This window comes from Callorhinus ursinus, unplaced genomic scaffold (genome assembly GCF_003265705.2).
Source record: "Callorhinus ursinus isolate GAN/ISIS: 27379988/994484 unplaced genomic scaffold, GSC_fseal_2.0 scaffold24, whole genome shotgun sequence".
In the NCBI taxonomy this organism is placed as follows: Eukaryota; Metazoa; Chordata; class Mammalia; order Carnivora; family Otariidae; genus Callorhinus; species Callorhinus ursinus.
Genome location: NW_027397086.1, coordinates 30907537 through 30925826, shown reverse-complemented (window position 1 = coordinate 30925826; position 18290 = coordinate 30907537). Strand labels below are relative to the sequence as shown.

Genomic DNA, 18290 nt, shown 5'->3' with positions numbered 1-18290 from the left:
GCCCTGTGTCGGGCTCTGTGCTCAGTGGGAGTCTGCTTGAGGATTCTCTTTCCCTCTCCCCTTACCCCCTGCTCGTTCTCTCTCTCTCAAATAAATAAATAAATCTTTAAAAAATAAAAAAAAATTTAAATTTAAAAATTTTAAGAAAGTAATGAGGATGGCCTTGATGTAACAGATTTTAAAACTAATAAAGCTAAAATAATTAAAACAGCATGATATTGATGAAATGGTTGCACATGTCAGTGTAATCAAATAGAAAGTCCTAGAATAGGTACTGATATAAGAATTTAGTATGTGAAAAATATGGCATCCCATTTTACTAGAAGAAAAGATGATCATTCACAAAATCATACTAGGACATTTCTTTAAGTATTTGAAAAAAAAGTCTCGTCACACCATTTGATGTAATAATAAATATAAAAATATTAAAATATAGGTAATATGGATGAGTGTGTCTCTGGTCATAGGTTATAGAAAGAATTCCTAACTATATAGGGAGTGGGAGGAAGCACGATGAACAAACAGCTATTTGATTATGTGAGAAAATTTTATTTCTCTGGTCCAAAAACTTCAGAACATTAAAAAGCAAAGAAATTGTGGTCTCTTCTCATTTTTGACAAGTACTGTTTTTTGTTTTTATTTCTGGGAAATAGAATGGGGAAAAAAAACACCTAAATAGGATTAAGATGTTTGCCATAAATATGACAGACCAAATGTTTTATGGATAAATAAACGGAGATTCTCCTAAACAGAATTTGTCTATGAAATAATGTGAAACCAATGTATAAAAAAAAGTATGCTGAAAGCTAATCAGTATAAATGGTTGTGCAGGTGGTAAGAGATTCTTTTTATTTAGCTGATTAGCATCTCAATGGAGAACATCTTAATCTTAATTAGGTGGGGTTTTTTTTTTCCCCTGCTGTTTTCAAGAAATGAAAGCAAAACACTTGTTAAGTAAATAAGAAGGAAACAGCTTATGGTTGCATCCTTTTAAAAATGAAAAGTGTAGGGAGAGGAAAATAAACATGTTCCAGTATGACTCCTGAGATTCCTCTGAGGTTCCTGAGCAGAGGAGGATGCAAATGTTGTGCTCTGGGGTTCCTGCAGGGAAAGCTGATATTGACCCATGTCCTGAGAAATGCCCTGAATGTTGTCCAGCCCACTCAGGCCTCTTATCAGCAGTTACATGATCATAAGATGAATGATCGAATGTGTCTTGCTTCAACAAGGATGCTCATCTTTGCCATAGCAGATTCTTCGAGTTCTCAAATGGCTTGAAATTGATGAAGAATTATAAAATCCAAAATTGGGGGCGGGGCGTGTTGGGGGCTTAGCTGGCTCACTCGGTGGGGCATGAGACTCTTAATCTCAGGGTTGTGAGTTTGAGCCCCATGTTGGGTATAGAGATTACTTTAAAAATCTTTAAAAAGTAAAATAAAGGGGCACTTGGGTGGCTCAGGTGTTAAGCGTCTGCCTTCGGCTCAGGTTCCGGTCCCAGGGTCCTGGGATCGAGCCCCGCATCGGGCTCCCTGCCCAGCGGGAAGCCTGCTTCTCCCTCTCCCACTCCCCCTGCTTGTGTTCCTTCTCTCGCTTTGTCTCTCTCTGTCAAATAAATAAATCTTTAAAAAAAAAAAGTAAAATCCGAAGTTGAAATAGTAATTACTGCTTCTGTAGGGCGTAGAATTTTATGGGGAAAAATATATGTATATACATTATATATAACATATATATGACATATGTATGTTATATATATTAGTTTAATTGTAGAGAGCTGTATTTAATTCATGGCTTATAGTATATTGTTATATTAATACCGATATTTAATGTCTTACTAAATCTTCACCAAAAGAAAATCCTACAAGGTAGATATATTTGTTATCCCCCTTTTACAGTTGAGGACACTGTGGCCTCACACGTCCATGGTCTCACATGCAGAAATCAGTGGAGCTGGGTTATTTTCCAGGTAGTCAGATTTCAGAACGCACAGTCAATAGCGTCATGCTAGTCTACCTCCTTAAACCCTGCTGTCTTTATTTTTTTAATTGTATTTTAAGGCGGGGGCAGAGTGGGGGAGAGAGAGAGAGAGAGAATCTTGAGCAGACTCCTCGCCCAGCGCGGAGCCCGACGTGGGGCTCAGTCTCACCACCCTGAGATCACGACTTGAGCCGACATCAAGAGTCTGATGCTTAGCCAACTGAGCCACCCAGGCGCCCCAACCCTGCTGTCTTTATGAAATGACATTGGCCAGTCTAGGGTGGAGAGTAGTGAAAAAGATATAGAACTTTTCCACTTGTCCCTTTCGATGCCCTTTTAAGCATTAACTTAGTTCAGCTAAAACATGCACAGAGAAAGTTTTTATCAGCTCAGGTCTACTCTCTGATGGATTAATTTAGAACCCAGGGAGAATCTAAATATCCTAGAATAATAAGCTCACCTTCTTTAAAGAATCTCTCTTTTTTTTTAAAGATTTTATTTTTATTTATTTATTTGACAGAGACACAGCGAGAGAGGGAACACAAGCAGGGTGAGCAGGAGCAGGAGAGGGAGAAGCAGGGTTCCCGCCGAGCAGAGAGCCTGATGCGGGGCTTGATCCCAGGACCCTGGGATCATGACCTGAGCCGAAGGCAGACGCTTAATGACTGAGCCACCCAGGCACCCCTAAAGAATCTCTTTTTAATATTAGATGGCTCAAGTGAGTGGTTTGCAACATGCTTAAATGCCAAGGTATACAGATAGCAGAGCTGCTGTTCAGGTATAAAAGTGTAGGACCCACGGTGGGGCCTGTGGATTGGGCATTTCTGTGACGGTGTGTGTATTCTTTCTCAAAGCATCTAGTTTCATGGTTGGGTGGTTCCAAATATGAGAGAGGCCCTCCTTCCCTGTGATTCCCACCAACTAGTGCTTGTCAGGGCAAGTCTACCTTGAATGAAATAGATTGGCAAAGGTTTGGAGCTGTGGCCTTCTCTTCTCCAGGCTCACTCCTGTTCCATCAACTCTTCATAAGATGCTTCTCTGAGTCTTCACTTCTCTGATAGCTCTCTGGACAGTTTCATGGTGACCTTCCCAAATGGTGGCACCCAGAAAGGAATACAGTTCCACCTAGGGTCCACTGGTGAGAGGGTGAGAGAGTGCCAAGGGCACAGAGGGCGCACTTCTGATGCGCACTGAAAATGGTAGCGAGGCCCAAGATGGGGTTAAGATTTTAGGAGGCCTGGTCACGCTGTTGGCATGGGTGAAATTTGTGGTTGACCAAAAACCGAGGCTGGGTTCCAATGAATCGCTTCCAAGACCCCATCCCATGCTGTGCAATTGATTTTTTTTTTTTTTTTTGATCCTCAGTGCCACACTTCACAGTAATCCCTGTCAGATCATGTTGCTTTGGCCCAGTGTTCTGGCATGCTGAGATTCGACAGTCAGGGAAGCACAGAACTGAAGGGCATATTTGTGCAGTCATCGGCTGTGCTCATTCTCCCTTCCAGTCAGGGATCTATCTATTCCCACGCCTCCCCCACTTCCTCCATTACCCGGCCAATGGCTTTTCTTTAGTCTGATCCACCTCTGGGCCTCACTCTTGCAAGATTGCTGTCCCCAAGGGGAGAGAGAATAGCGGTTTTCCCCCCTACCCCCACCACACATTCTTTTTCTTTCTGCATCTCTCCCTGTTCTGCCCCTAGCTTCTCATTCCTTTGAGTCTTTAGGGTAGTGATGGTTGTAACTGTCACTTAGACCCCTCACTTTACTCTTTTCCCTTCAGCTCTTGACAGCCCTGCTCTCTTGTACCCTCTTATGCTTGTTGTTAGTGACTTTTTGGCCTCTGGCCCATAGCTGCCCCCGCCCCTCAAGTTTTCCACACACCTCTTTTAGATATCCAGTTCCTTTACCTTTCCTTCTGAATTTCTGCTGCCTGAGATCTGATGATACCTTGTAGCTCTGTGTCATTCACAGGTTTGGTAAGTACACTTTCTCTGACTTCATCTAAGGCATTGCTAACCATCATTGTTGGAGACTGAGCCAAAGGGAGCCTGAGTTGCTTAGTTAGAAATCAGGACAATTGTGAGCATAGGTCAACTAGTTTTGAATCCTCCTAATGGCTCTGCATCTGGCCTTCTCCACAGGGGGATTATAGGAGACCTTATCAAACACTTTACAAGAATGGAGGAATACTACTCTATCCACAGGACCCTGCCTTACCAATCTGGAATCCCATCTTCAAAAGAAAAATGAACTTGGTTGGCTCTGACTTGTTATTGGTAACTCCATATTGGTTATTAGTGATCAATGACTAAAAGCTCTCTGACCACCTCTTATCTTGAATTTTGCCAAGAAATAATGACAAGCTTACCAATATGTGTTTTCCTTAATTTTCCATGTTCATTTTCTGGGAAATTTGATACTTAACCATCTTTAGTCTCCTAATATTTCTTCCATTTTCTCTTCTGTGGATGATGCCGATGCCAGCTGTTATGTATGATAGTCTACCAGCCCCTGGATTTACTGGTATAGGTGTCTTGAGCTCATTCAAAGCAGGCTGATAGTTTTATCATCAGTTTTGTGTTGTAACTTTCTTTTCTCCCTTATTCTGTTTCTTCTGACTAAAAAATCATTCTGCTTGAAGAAGAAAGCAAATTGAGGTTAAGTAATTTCTGGAGTTGAGAGATTACCACACAGGTATACCTCTTCCCTGGAAACATTGTTATTTCCCCTTCTCCTTTTACTAAATTTTTAAAAAGCAAACTATGTATTTGAGATACTGAATCATAGTAATGAACCTTGTTACACCAAGGCTCTAGTTACTTGTAAGATCAAATTTATCTTGCATTAAAATTTCAGGGTCACTTCTTCACTTCAGGTGCTTAATGGCATTGGTCTGTTGATATGTGAGGCTATGAGCATTGTTTCCTGTAGCTTCTCTGATTGTTATATCTGTCTTCCATCAGCTACATAAAATGTGGTTCAGAGCTCCATCTTGAGACTCTTAGCACATGTACCTTTCTAGAGCCTGGCCTAAAGGACTATCCAGACCAAGAAATGTAGCATGCCAGGCTGGGAATAACATACCAAGATTCCATCCAGGAAGATCACATCCTGTTGGTCTAGATCATGCAAGTTGCTCTTCATTGTGTCACAATTTAATCTCCTAGGGTCTAGGCAAGGGGCTTCATCACATACTCATGCCAACCTATGATGACTCTTTCTACCTCTGAGGAAAGAGGGTACCACCCAAAAGATGAGAAGAGCAAAGAGGGGCCAAGGATAAATCAAAGGGGTCAGAGCTTCAGGGAGCCCTGGAGTTATTCGGATCCAACTCTCACATGGTACATAGGAAAACTAAAGGCCAAAGAGGACCGATAACTTGGCCAAAGTCACACAGAGTTATTTTGTTTTGTTTTACACACACACACGCGTGCACACACACACACACACACACACACAAACTGGTTTTCTTCCATAAGAATTTGTGTTTGAGGTAGGTCTCACAACTGTTGAGTAGCAGAACTTTTGTCTTGTTGTTCATAAGCCAGTTCTTGTCTTTGTTATACACAACCATTTTGCTATCATATTGAATCTTCAACTCTTCTCAGACACATAAGAACGTTGTCTGGGTTGGGATCCCTAGATATTATGAAAAGAGATCTCTAGTGGGATGCTGTCCTCTGTAGGTTTTAACTGAGGTCTCAACAGCTGTCAGGGTTTGTGCTTTTGTTTTTAAGAGATGAGGAGATGTGTAATGGCTTTTACAAAAGTCCGGTTCTAAAATGTGTCATGTTAATGTTTTGCAGGGAGTTCCCAAGTCATCCTTCCTGACGGAGGAGAAGAGAGCCAGGCTAAAGACCAACCCCGTGAAGGTGCACTTCGCTGAGGAAGTGCTTGTCAGTGGACACAGCCAGGTGCGTCACTAGTCAGGGGCTTGAAATCACTCTCCATGAAGCCGACGAGCCGCCTCCTGGCACCTACCTCTTTGAGACTCTGGATCAGAGACTCAGCACAGAGAGGATACCGAGGGAGTGCAGTAGGTTTGCTAGAGGGTCTGAGCACCCTCCGTGAGGTGCTGGCAGACCGTGGACAGGGAGAGCCAGGGAGAGAAGCACGGGGTGTGGCTGTTTGTTATTCCATGACTCCATTCTCTTGCCCATGAAATATCAACAGGTTCTAAATGCTAATTTCTCATTTTGAACCTTTGAACCTAGTGTTCCTTCTGTATCGATAATAGTGACGATAGTGGTGGAGATTGGCTTCCCCCCCCCAAGAACCCATTATGTGTTGAACTTCTATTATGTAAACCTAAACTTTTTGGGTACATAATCCTTAGTCATCATGATACCCTGCAAGGGAGATATTTTAACACATGAGGAAGCAGAGGTTTAGAGATTTTAAGAGAATTAACCTCTGAGAACATATAGTAAGAAAATATATGAGCCCAGGTCTGTGTGACTTCAGTTCTTTTGTTTTCCACTGTAACATCCTGTCTAGTCCTTTTTGTTATGGAGGCGTCCAGGATTGGGGGCTCAGAGGACAAATTTGTAAAGGGAAAGTATTGGCTGGAGTTTGGTGTTTTTAATGTGGGCTGTTGGATTAAAGACTCATTTACTCATAGTTTACACATTTTCTTCCCAATGGTCTGAAACTATTGCCATTTTGAACTCCTCAATCAATATTAGACTTTGAAATGTTCAAGTCAGAGCTTGTCCTTGTTTGTGTAGACACCAGTAGATGGGGCATCGTGGCCATTTTAACAAAGGGTCCCAGCGATCTTGTTCACATCTGCAGAGACCTCATTTTCTACCTTGCCTGCTACTTAACAGACCACACCTTCATTAGACCTGAGAGTGGGAGGTGGATTTGTTCATGCAGGGACCAGTGGGAGGCCTAATGCCTGAGACCCTGTCACCCGGCCATGTTTGTGTCTCTGTCTGTCCATGTTTGTGGAAATGGATTGAGCCTCTTTAGCAAATTAAATTTAGATTCAGTGTCGTTTCTAAGAGTAATACACAGGGATGAGAGGTAGAGGCTAGAACCAGCTCATAGGACAGGTAGAGAATAATAGTTCTACAGATGTGAACCCAATCACTTGGATCCTGTGTTAAAATGGCTACCATCCCCACTCACTGGTATTGTGAGAAGACCAGGTAAGGACAGGTTTTGACCTGAACTGGCTACAAAAAATGGTCTAGAGTTTTGGTAGGGGGTGGGAGGTTAGAGAAATAGGGTTTCTAAAAAGGTATTTCTGGGTAGACTTGCTAGATCAGAGCACCAAGTCTCTGTATCAGCCACATAAGGCAGAGACAGCAAAACCAGTGAGAGTTCATCACTGTGACCTACCTATTCATCCGTTCAAATGTTTAAAAAATGATAAAATTGGGGCACCTGGGTGGCTCAGTCGGTTAAGCGTCCAACTCTTGGGCTCAGCTCAGGTCATGATCTCAGGGTTGTGGGATCGGCCCTGCTTAGGTTTTGTCCACGCTCAGCAGGGAGTCTGCTGGAGATTCTCTCTCTCCCTCTGCCCTCTGCCCACACGCATTCCCCCCCCCCAAAATAAATAAATAAATATTTTTTAAAAGTAAGTAAAAGATGATGAAATTGGTTGTTAACCTTTCCCCTGAAAGCAGGATAAGACCCCAGAAAATTTAAAATGGTAAGCTAACATTTGCAAAATGCTTAACTTTGCCAACATTTAAAGAATTGCAAAGGGAAATATGAAGAAGTGCCACTTTACACTTAGTAAATGAGCACAAATAAAGAAAAAATTGTAAGGCCTGTTGCTGACCAAGTAGATACAGTCATGCACTAACCGGTGGCTTTGTAAATTGATTTCATCTGTTTTTATGTGGGGGTGGGGAAGACAAAACATAGTGAATGCCATAAAAAAGTGACCCAAGGATCACATTCCTGGGACGCCTGGGTGGCTCAGTAGGTTAAGCAGCTGCCTTCGGCTCAGGTCATGATCCCAGGATCCTGGGATCGAGTCCCGCATCTGGCTCCTTGCTTGGCAGGGAGCCTGCTTCTCCCTCTGCCTGCAGCTCCCCCTGCTTGTGCTCTCGCTCACTCTCTCTCACCTATGGTCTCTCTCTCTCTCTAGCAAGTAAATAAATAAAATCTTTAAAAAAAAAAAGAATCACATTCCTATTAATTTAGTCTATAAAATAATTTAAACGCAGAAATCCATGTGTTCAAAGATATCTATGGTATGGATCTTTAAATTAGAAAAAAAAATTGAAAAGAATGCTAAATGTGTAGGGCCGAGAATGGTTAAATCCATTCTGATATTTCAAACCAGTAGAAGATTCTAAGTCCATTAAAATTACAAACACTGGGACACCTGGGTGGCTCAGTTGGTTAAGTGTCTGCCTTCAGCTCAGGTCATGATCCCAGAGTCCTGGGATCGAGCCCCGCATTGGGCTCCCTGCTCAGCGGTGAGTCTGTTTCTCCCTCTCCCTCTGTGATCTCGCTCACTTTCATTCTCTCTCAAATACATAAATAAAATATTTAAAAAAATAAAATTATAAACATTAAACTCCCAGGAAAAAGTGTATGAAATACGTGTTGAGTAAAAAATGAAGATAGAAATCATGCATGCTCTGTTACCACTCTCTAAAAGCGATTTACAGGTATAGATAAAAATTGGAAGAAGTCTTAGAAGTAAATGGTGATAGTTATGTGATGCTGTTGTGGATGTATTTTTTGGAAGTCCCAAATAATAAAGTCCCAAGGGAGAAATTTTGCCCTTGGGAGATCCAAAGATGAAGGTCATTCTAAGCACCCGAAACCGGAGAAGTGAGAAGAGAACAGAGCAAGCAGTTTGCAGTTCCTCATCCCTGATTGTGAAGCGACACTGCAATCTGAACGTACCCCTCTTTCCTCCATAAAACTACTGTGGTTTTTTTTAGTTATAGAGAGTGATGAGTGTGAGTCTTACTGAAAAGATATGAGTGCCCTTATAGTTAGAAGAAGCAAAATTCTCATCTGAGGTGGACTGTCCATTTTTTTTGCAAAAAGATGATAGGCTTCTCTACCCAGGTGGGCTTTATATCCAAACTCTTTGCAGAGATTAAAACTGGGGGCAGTTTTAGCTCAAATCTTGGGGACTCTAGAATTGCTTGCTCACGGATTCTGGAAGACATCAACCCCCAGGGCTTTCTTTATTTGCAGCTAAGCACTCAGAGGTCACTTTTATGAGAGCCAGCCCTGGGGGGATTCTCTAATCCCAAAGGGAAGCGTTCTCTTGCCCCATCCCAGGAATTCTGGCTGGCATGGGGTTACAAAACACAGATCAGTCCTGTGCCTGCTTCCCAAAAAACCCTCCAAGAGTGGCAGAATCCCTTAGGCGATTCCACAAGCCTCGGGCGATGATTGGGATGCGTCAGGGTGGGAGTAGCCCTCTGCCCTTTGGTAATGCTTCACTACAAGGAATGCAGCAGGAAAATGGGGGGGGCTTTGAGGGAGCTTCCCACCCCAATCAGCACCCCCACAGCCCCACCAGGAAAGGCTCTCTGGGGTGAGTGTGCGTGCTTGTCATCTGATTTATTAAATTGTATTCCATGAGGGTAACAAGCAAATGTATTGAAGTGGCAGCTGATGGTTGTGAGACCTCATACGGGCTCATGCAGTGCCATTGGGATGCTTGTGACAGGGCTCACTCTTCTCCACCATCTCATGTCTGACACCTGTAGTGGATATTCTGGAACATGGCATGCCTCTCTCTGTGTGGCATTGACCGGGTCCATTGGAGAAATCTCCCGATGCCAAGAATCAGCCCATGACATGGTGAGGAGGTTAGGGAAGATCCTGTTCTCCACACTGGATGGGGCAAGGGAGCTGAGGACTTGTCACACCCAGGGAGAGAAAAGGCCAGTTTCAACTCTACTCTTGTGTTTTCCAGGGTAATTCTCTGCTCTGCATGCCCAATGTGCTCAAGCTATACTTGGAGAATGGACAGACCAAAGCTTTCAAGTTTGAGGCAAACACAACTGTGAAGGTATAAAGAGTAAACTTGAGTCTCTTTCCCAGTGAGAATTTGCTGGCTCCCAGGACCCCCAGGCATCTTGCCCTGCAGCTGCCTTGGTGCTCCTACAACCATGATGGTCTGGGTACCTGCAGTAAGCCAAGCACTGTGTTATCTCATTAGCTGTACAACCACCCAGCAAGATGTGTTTTTGTCACCATCTTCCAGGGGAGGAAATCAGGGCTCAGAGGGATGAAGTACCCAGCTTGTAAGCCTTCATTCACCCTTAACCACTGGGCTCCCTGCTTCTTGTATGTGACTCCACCGGCTACCCAAAAGACTAGTGCAGCTAAAAACTTAAGCAACATGTCATAGTGGGCCCAAGCATCTGCATATTCTGTTCTGGGTTGAAGACAGTTCAACTTATATCCACTGGTTCCTCCATTTGAGGGAGATGCTCCAGGAGTGGGGACACAGACTAGGTAAAGAGTAGTTTTGTCTTCCAGAAGCTTGCAGTCTAGTTGAGGGATGTTAGACATTTGAGGAGCTCCTGAGAGTCCAGGGCAGGATGAAATAAGGGCTGCAAAGAGAGGGACAAGGAAGTGCTCTGCATGCAGGGGAAAGAGCACCATCTGCTCCTTCCTGGCAGTACGTCAGAGGAGGCTTTGCAAAAAAAGCTGGACCTGAGCTGAGCTTTGAAGGGCAACCAAGAATTCAACAAACGAAGGGGGGGCAGGGCTGTTGGTGGGGGTTGGAGGGCGCACAGCAGTCTGAGGAAGTCACGTCGACTAATGCAGAGAGCCAGAAGTAGTGATCTGTCCAGCGGGATGAGTGCACAGGCCATTTGCTGGTGGGAGGAGGGGACATGGCACAGGCTGGCTGCAGGGGGCACTGAAGATGGGACACAGAGTTTGGGTTTTATTCACAGGGAGTGGGGAGTGGCATGACAGCTTCTGACCAGGAGTAGATGGTGTTAGAACGAGGCTCTGGTGAAGAAGCAAATAAAGGGGGTTCAGGTGGGCCAGTGCAGCTGTAGGTGATGGACAGTAGCCGAGACCCACACAGACACACACTCTCACTCACACTCACACACACGTACCCCGCATCACACATACAGGCACACAGCCAGTGTTCCTCTTTGTCGCTTTCTTTTGGCAATTCCTAGAGCTGCTTCAAATGCCCTATCCCATTCTTGCCTCAGCATGACTTAGGAGAAGCTGGAGAAAGCTTCTCTGAACCTGGGAAGCCCTTGCTCAGAGAAGGAAGAGGAGGGAGGAATGGATTTGTTAAGTGTTTACTACAGGCCTGCTCTCCCGGGTACTTCCTTGTGTACTATCTCATCTAATGCCCCCGGTAACCTTGTGAAGTGACGAGTGTTATCCCCATTTTGTAGATGAGAACCCAGGCCCAAGAGACCTCCAAATTATCAAGGTCAGCTAGCTGGTAACTGGCTTCAAACTTGGTCTGTTTCTGAACCCTGCCCTGGAGCTTGCCACACTACCATTCTGCACCAAAAGTTTTGCAAATGAATTAGACAAGGTTTCTACCTCTGCCATCTTTGATCCAAGTGCTTTGGAATGGAAGGCATGATTTATTTAAAGTGAGTCCCACTTTGGTGGCCGAGAAGACTGAGAGGATTTACAATAAAAGCACACACCACAGGGGAATTAGACCCCAGATGATAGACAGAGTTGGGGAAATGAGCAAGGTTTTAGCTGGTATAATACTGTTTAATTTTACTTATCTGTAGTAACCAAATTTTTAAAAAGTAAATCTTTTAGTTCTTTATGACAGAGAGGGGTGGGGGAGGATAGAAACAAATCCCATCAGTCAAAAAAAGGAAAAATCACTGTCCGTTCGGATTGACTTCTCTTCCCTGCCTCCCTTACCAAGGGAAGCGAAGTTCTCGCAGTAGAAAACCCCCTTTCTCTAAGTCAAGAAAAATATGTCATTTGACCCGGTGAATAATTGTGTGCCCACAAAGCTGTCAGGGACACAGCAATATATTACCCAGGGTCACACCCAAAGGGAGCCCAGACTCGTGTTGTGGCTGGGAAGAGGCAGGGGACCTGGGGATAACTCGCCATGCACTGTGAAAGGTGCAACGTGCTCAGGATCATGAACATGGGATATGAAAACAGTGTGCTGAGGCCTCGGGGCACAGAGACCTGCCAGCTGGAGAAAAAGGAAAAGCCTCCAGGGAGGCTGACTTGGAAAGATGGACGGACTGTTGACAGGAATAGGCCCTGCATGGGGTGCGAAGACAGCACCCGGGGCATGGGGAATGGCACCAACAGAGACCCAAAGATCGGAACTTTTGACAGGAGTAGAGGGCTTGACCACTCGGGAAAACAAGATGGAGGCTCCTCAAAAAGTTGAAAATAGAGCTACCCTATAACCCATCAATTGCACCACTAAGGATTTACCCCAAAGATACAAATGTAGTGATCTGAAGGGGCACCTGCACCCCAATGTTTATAGAAGCAATGTCCACAATAGCCAGACTATGAAAAGAGCCCAAATGTCTCTCAACAGATGAATGGATAAAGAAGATGTGGTCCATATATACAATGGAATATTACTCAGCCGTCAGAAGGGATGAATACTTACCATTTACATCAACATGGATGGAACTGGAGGTTATTATGTTAAGTGAAATAAGTCAATCAGCAAAAGACAATTATCGTATGATCTCACTGTTATGTGGAATTTAAGAAACAAAACAGAGGATCATAGGGGAAGAGAGGAAAAAATAAAACTAGACAAAATCAGAGAGGGAGACAAACCATAAGAGACCCTTAATCATAGGAGACAGACTGAGGGTTGCTGGAGGGGAGGGAGTGGGGAGATGGGGTAACTGGGTGATGGGTACTCTGTTGGTAACTGGGTGATGTAAGCAGATCAAGTGGGAGAAGTGGATTGGCACCTGATACTGGAGAGGTTTGAGTATTAAGCTGAGGGGTTTGTATTTGGGCTAGCAGGCCGTGGGGGTCCCCTGTTCTTGAGCAAGGGAGCACAATCAGTACACAGTCAGTCTTGGCCTAGCAACTTTCTGTAGAAAGGGGTCAGCACGCTTTTTCTGTAAAGGGCAGATAGTAAATGTTTCAGGTTTCCAGGCTGTGGGGTCTCTGTCGCAGTTACTCAACTCTGCCATTATAGCAAACGGACATGGCTGTGTTCCCATATGACTTTAATTACAGAAGCAAGCAGTGGGCTGGATCCGACCTATGGGTGTTCCAACCCCAGCTTTAGATAAAAGGTGGAGGTCAGATGGGTAGTAGGGTGGTCATTAGGATACCGGCCTACAAAGTGGAGAAATGGGTGAGCTCAAACTGTGGTAGACATGGGAGGATGGAGAGGGGGAACAGAGTCAGGAGATGGGCTCTCCATCAAGGCCTTGCAAAGCAGGCATGAGATAATGTTGAGTTACGGAAGCAGATAGATTCTTCAGGACGTAGTTACGGGTGAGTTATGGAGCATAATAGAGCAAGTGGAAAGAGGATTCAGACAGGATCGTGAGGAGCAGGTAGCACCTGAAAGTTTGGCATTTACTAAACCTGAGCTTTTGGCAGGACAACTCTGATGAGTCTGTGATGATTATTTATTCATTGAGTGAAAGTTTACTGAACACATTGAATGCCAGGTTCTGGAGATCTAATGGCACACAAGACCGGCAAGTTTCATGTTCTCAGGAGTTTACCGTCTAGTGGGTGAGAAAAAGTAAGCAAGGGTGCGTGGATGGCTCAGTCAGTTAAACATCTGCCTTCGGCTCGGGTCATGATCCTAGGGTCTTGGGATCGAGCCCTGCACTGGGCTTCCTATCCAGCAGGGAGTCTGCTTCTTCCTCTGCCTCTGCCCCCACCCCCACTGTGCTCTCTCTGTCTTTCAAATACATAATTAAAATCTTTAAAAAACTAAGAAAGAAAGACAGCAAGAAAACAACTATTAGCAGCTAGCATATATTGAACACTTGCCATCTGCTAGTTACTGTTCTAAGTGCCTTAACTGGGGAAGTTCACGCACAAAACAGCCCCATGAAATAAGTGTTATTATTACCATTTTACAAATGGAAACACTGAGGCATTGAGAGAGTAAGGAATTTAACCAGGAACACACAGCTAGTAGAGGTGGTCTGGGTCTAGAACCCATTCACTTAACTTGACTGTACTGTCTCTTACTAAAGAATGTAGCTGTTACTGAAACACATAGTATTAAATATCGATGAGGGAAATGAACAGGACTCTGAGACACAGAATGGCGGGGGCAATCACATTTAGATAGAGTGACTAGAGAAGGCCTCACCAAAGAGAGGGAAACAGCCTTGTGAAGAGTAGTTAGAAAAGTGTGCCAGGCAGAGGGAACAGCATGTGCAAATGCCCTGTGGCAGCAAAGGCCTTGTGATGACAAAAGGCCGCTATAGTGAAGGAGGGGAATGTGGCACGGCAACTCTAATGACACAGCAGTAATGATCATTCCACGCTATCAGCCACTCTGAGACATAGGCATTGTTATCCTCCATTTTGCAGGAAGAAACTGAGGTTGAGGAATGTTAGATTGATTTCCCAGTTGCGGAGGGGGTAGGTGGTGGGATTCTGTCTGGTTAGCAGTTGAAGATGCAGACCGCCCAGCAAGGGGATGAATCCAGAGACCCTGAAGAGAGGCATAAGCCTTCAGCGCATGGCTTCAGCCTTCCAATAATGCAAGACGGAATGGCTGTATGGTTGGTGCTGGAGCCCCAAGGAGAGGGGAGCTGTGGGTGGAGGGCCACGAGGGGCGATGAGAAGTCCACATGCAACCTGTGAAGGTTTGGCTGCCTAAGCTGGCAGTGGACCTGTCCGCACAGGCTTTTTTTTCTCCCCAGTGGCACTGAGGAGCAGAGAGGAGGCCAAGGAGGTCCTCTCGGCTCTGTGCCTGAGCTTGAGAGTCAGCCTGCCCCTCGGGTGACCCTTATGCCTCTCTGTATCTGGCAGGACATCATCCTCACTGTGAAGGAGAAGCTGTCTATCCGCAGCATGGAGTACTTTGCACTGGCCCTGGAGGAGCAGTACAACATCTCACGGCTGCACCTGCTGCATGAGGAGGAACTCATCCAGCAGGTACGCCTGTTCCTCATGAGGAGATCCGGGCTGGGCAAGCCTCGCACCTCAGCCAGAACATTCGGGAATAGGGCTCAGCACATCTGCAGTGTTGACGCACTTTCTCGTGCCCTCACTCGGCCTGGAGATGACAGGGCGAGAATCGGGACTGATTTTCATATAGGTATGTGGGGTCCCATTTTGCAGATGTGGAGACAGTGACTTAGAAGGAGAAGGTGATTTACTGAAGGTAACGAAACCAATAGAGCCCCATCTTTCACTTCCAGCTCTGATGATCTTTGAGAAGTCAGGGAAGAATTTGTTGCTGGGTCTAAGCTCTTTTTGTGAGACTTACCCCCTGAGCTGGACCCCCTGCTGGATGGACAGAGCACAGTCTGTCTGTAGCACTCAGTCTTTCGGCCATTCGGTGATTTGTTGTACCAGCTTTTTAACACTTCTATTCCATTAGCATTAAAAAAGAAAATCAAATTAAATCCCCAAGATAGTTGAACTAGGAAAAAAAGTGAGGTGCCTAATATAATAACAATGTATACTAGACTATTATTTGTGGGAAAGAAAATGATACACATAGGTAGAAGCATATGTACACGTAGACTGTCTCTGAAAAGACAGCTAAGAAACTGTAAGCAGATTTTTTTTTGGAGATGGGAGCAGTTTGATGGGGTCAGTGGGAAACTTTACTCTTTTGAGCCTTTTACATTTTATACCCATGGGAAAGTCAGCTGCAAAGCAAAGGTCTGCAGCTGCTTGGGAAGCATTAAAATTGAAATCTCTGGGGACTTTCATTCTTCTTCTTCTTATTTTAAGTTGCTTTGTGGAATAGCTGTGAGAACAAAGGTGGTTAGCAGATTAACCGTGTCTCCCTTTCCCATTGCAGGTGGTAGAAAGAGAGGAGTCACAGGACTACCGCTGCCTCTTCAGGGTGTGTTTTGTTCCCAAGGACCCCCTGGACCTCTTGAAAGAGGACCCTGTGGCCTTTGAATACCTCTATCTGCAGGTGACTGGACCTGCCCTTCCTAAAATAACTGTGGTTGTTCTCAAAGATGGCGCATTGGGGTATTTTGAACACAAGCTTAAGGCAATTAAGCAACTCCCTGGTAGGGATTATCTTTATCTGAAGGAGAAGAGGCCTGATTATCCCTCGCAATTTTCCTTTCTGTCACTGAGTTGCTATGTTAGGAGTTTTGCTATGTATTAATGAAATTTAGGCTTAGTCCTCGTTGTGGATGATACATTTTCTACTAGTGTTTAGAGTTATGGTTTTTATGGCTACAAGGGGGCGTTAGTGCTTCAAAGCCTTGTTTTAGAAATGATGAAACTGAGTCTTGGGAAGGTCACATGATCTGCCTGGGTCATGCATTTGGTAGCAGAGGCAAAAATTGGTTCCTTGACCCCTAGCCTGGTGTTCCCCCTACTTCGCCTGCTTGGGTGAGATTTATCATGTCGTTTTTATACTGATGAGGAATAATCATTTGGGAGGTGTGACCATTTTACAGATGAGGTAACTCACACTAGGTGGATTAACTTGCCCAAATCTTACAGATATGGTGGCAGCAAATAACAACACTACTTTATCATTGTATAATGCTGTGTCCTGGTACCCGCTTTCGTGTGTTACCTAATTTAAACCTCACAGAGACTGTGAAAGGTAGACTTGGCTATCCTCCTTTAGCAGTGGGAAGACATCAATGTTCTGAGTCTTACTAAGTTAACCAAGGTCACACAGCCAGGTCTCAAAGCCTTTTGCTGGAAAGAACTAGGAACATAATCCATCTGTTCTTGTCTCCCAATTCCTCTGATGTAATCTCTTCTAGAGCTGCAGCGATGTGCTCCAGGAGCGCTTTGCTGTAGAAATGAAATGTAGCTCTGCGCTCCGACTCGCAGCCCTGCACATCCAGGAGCGGATCTACGCATGCGCTCAGCCACAGAAGATCTCTTTGAAGTACATAGAGTGAGTGGCAGGGGACTTCTAGGTCCCATCAACAGCAGCTGTGTTGCATTTATAACTTGGCTGCCCCTGGTCAGGATGGCCAGATTCCACAGAAAGCTGATACTCACCTACCTACCCGTCTGTCTGTTGCCTTTCCATCCATCTCCCTCCCCACTGTCTCTGACCCAACCCAGCTCCCCCAGATGTCAGAATCAGGCTGCTCCCTCTGGGGCAGAAGCCAACGGCAGATGGAATGACACAGGATCCCTTTGTAAATTCCCAGTTCTTGAGAGAATGTCTTGGGAAATCAGTTGACAATGTCAGTGTAAAGCTCTTGTGAGGGCAGACATGCCTTGGAAATTAATTTTGTGTGAGACACTTGTATTGCATTATATTCCTCATTAGGACAGTCTCAAGTCCTGGGATTCCAACACTGCCTGATTCTTAGCCTAAATTTTCACTTTGCTCTGAGCAGCATCACCCAGGTTTGTTAACCCACTCACCACATTTCAACTCTGTCCTGTTTTTGGACATCAAAATCAGTCGGGGACTCATATTTAAAAAATAAAACAGATCCTTGGCCCTGTTCCTGAAATACTGGATCAAATCTCTAGGGAGTGGGACCTGAGAATCTATATTTTTAACCAGTTTGTTGGGGAATTTTGAGGCTGTTAGGCTGGTACCGTTCTGAAACATGACCTCAGGAATTCACAAGTGCTCTGTGTTGCCCCGCAAAAGTATGTTATACATGTGTGATCGTTATTTCTCACACATGTTGTAGGAAAAAAAGATCGAGATCTGTTCTGATTAATAGAATATCACACCACACTGGGGCACCTGGGCGGCTCAGTCAGTTAAGCATCTGCCTTCAGCTCAGGTAATGATCTCAGAATCCTGGGATCAAGCCCCAAGTCGGGCTCCCTGCTCAGCGAGGAGTCTGCTTCTCCCTTCTCCTCTGACCCTCCCGCCGTTGTGCTCACTCATTTGCACGTGCTCTCTCTCTCAAATAAATAAATAAAATCATAAAAAAAAGAATATCATACCACACCAAAAATAATCAGCTCCCAGAAAGACAGGTAGGGTTTAATTCCTGAATGGCTGTGGTTTTTATGGAGAGAGTGTATGTATATTAAATATATATAAATATAAATATATGACATTTATAAATTTTATGTATATTTACACACACACGTGTGTGTGTATATATATATATATATATATATATATGTATATATCTTCTGTTGAGAAAGAAGCTCATGATTGCAGTATTCTGGGAACATCGGTTCCTGAATCAAAAGTAATTATGCTCTTAATTAGAGCCAAG

General features: G+C 44.5%; 1 protein-coding gene across 8 annotated transcripts in view; it reads left to right on the top strand.

The window, feature by feature from the left end:
• The window catches only part of FRMPD1 (FERM and PDZ domain containing 1), a 50024-nt gene that overhangs the window by 19914 nt on the left and 11820 nt on the right, over positions 1–18290 (top strand). For 4 of the 8 annotated variants that reach the window (XM_073876719.1, XM_073876720.1, XM_025888692.2 and 1 more), the window contains 5 exons: positions 5781–5888; positions 9878–9973; positions 14911–15036; positions 15914–16033; positions 16851–16987. In XM_073876719.1, coding sequence (XP_073732820.1) covers positions 5781–5888; positions 9878–9973; positions 14911–15036; positions 15914–16033; positions 16851–16987 — 587 coding nt within the window. Of the gene's footprint in view, positions 1–4115; positions 4251–5780; positions 5889–9877; positions 9974–14910; positions 15037–15913; positions 16034–16850; positions 16988–18290 lie in introns of all 8 variants that reach the window. The other 4 variants (XM_073876717.1, XM_073876716.1, XM_073876714.1 and 1 more) reach the window with 2 other exon arrangements.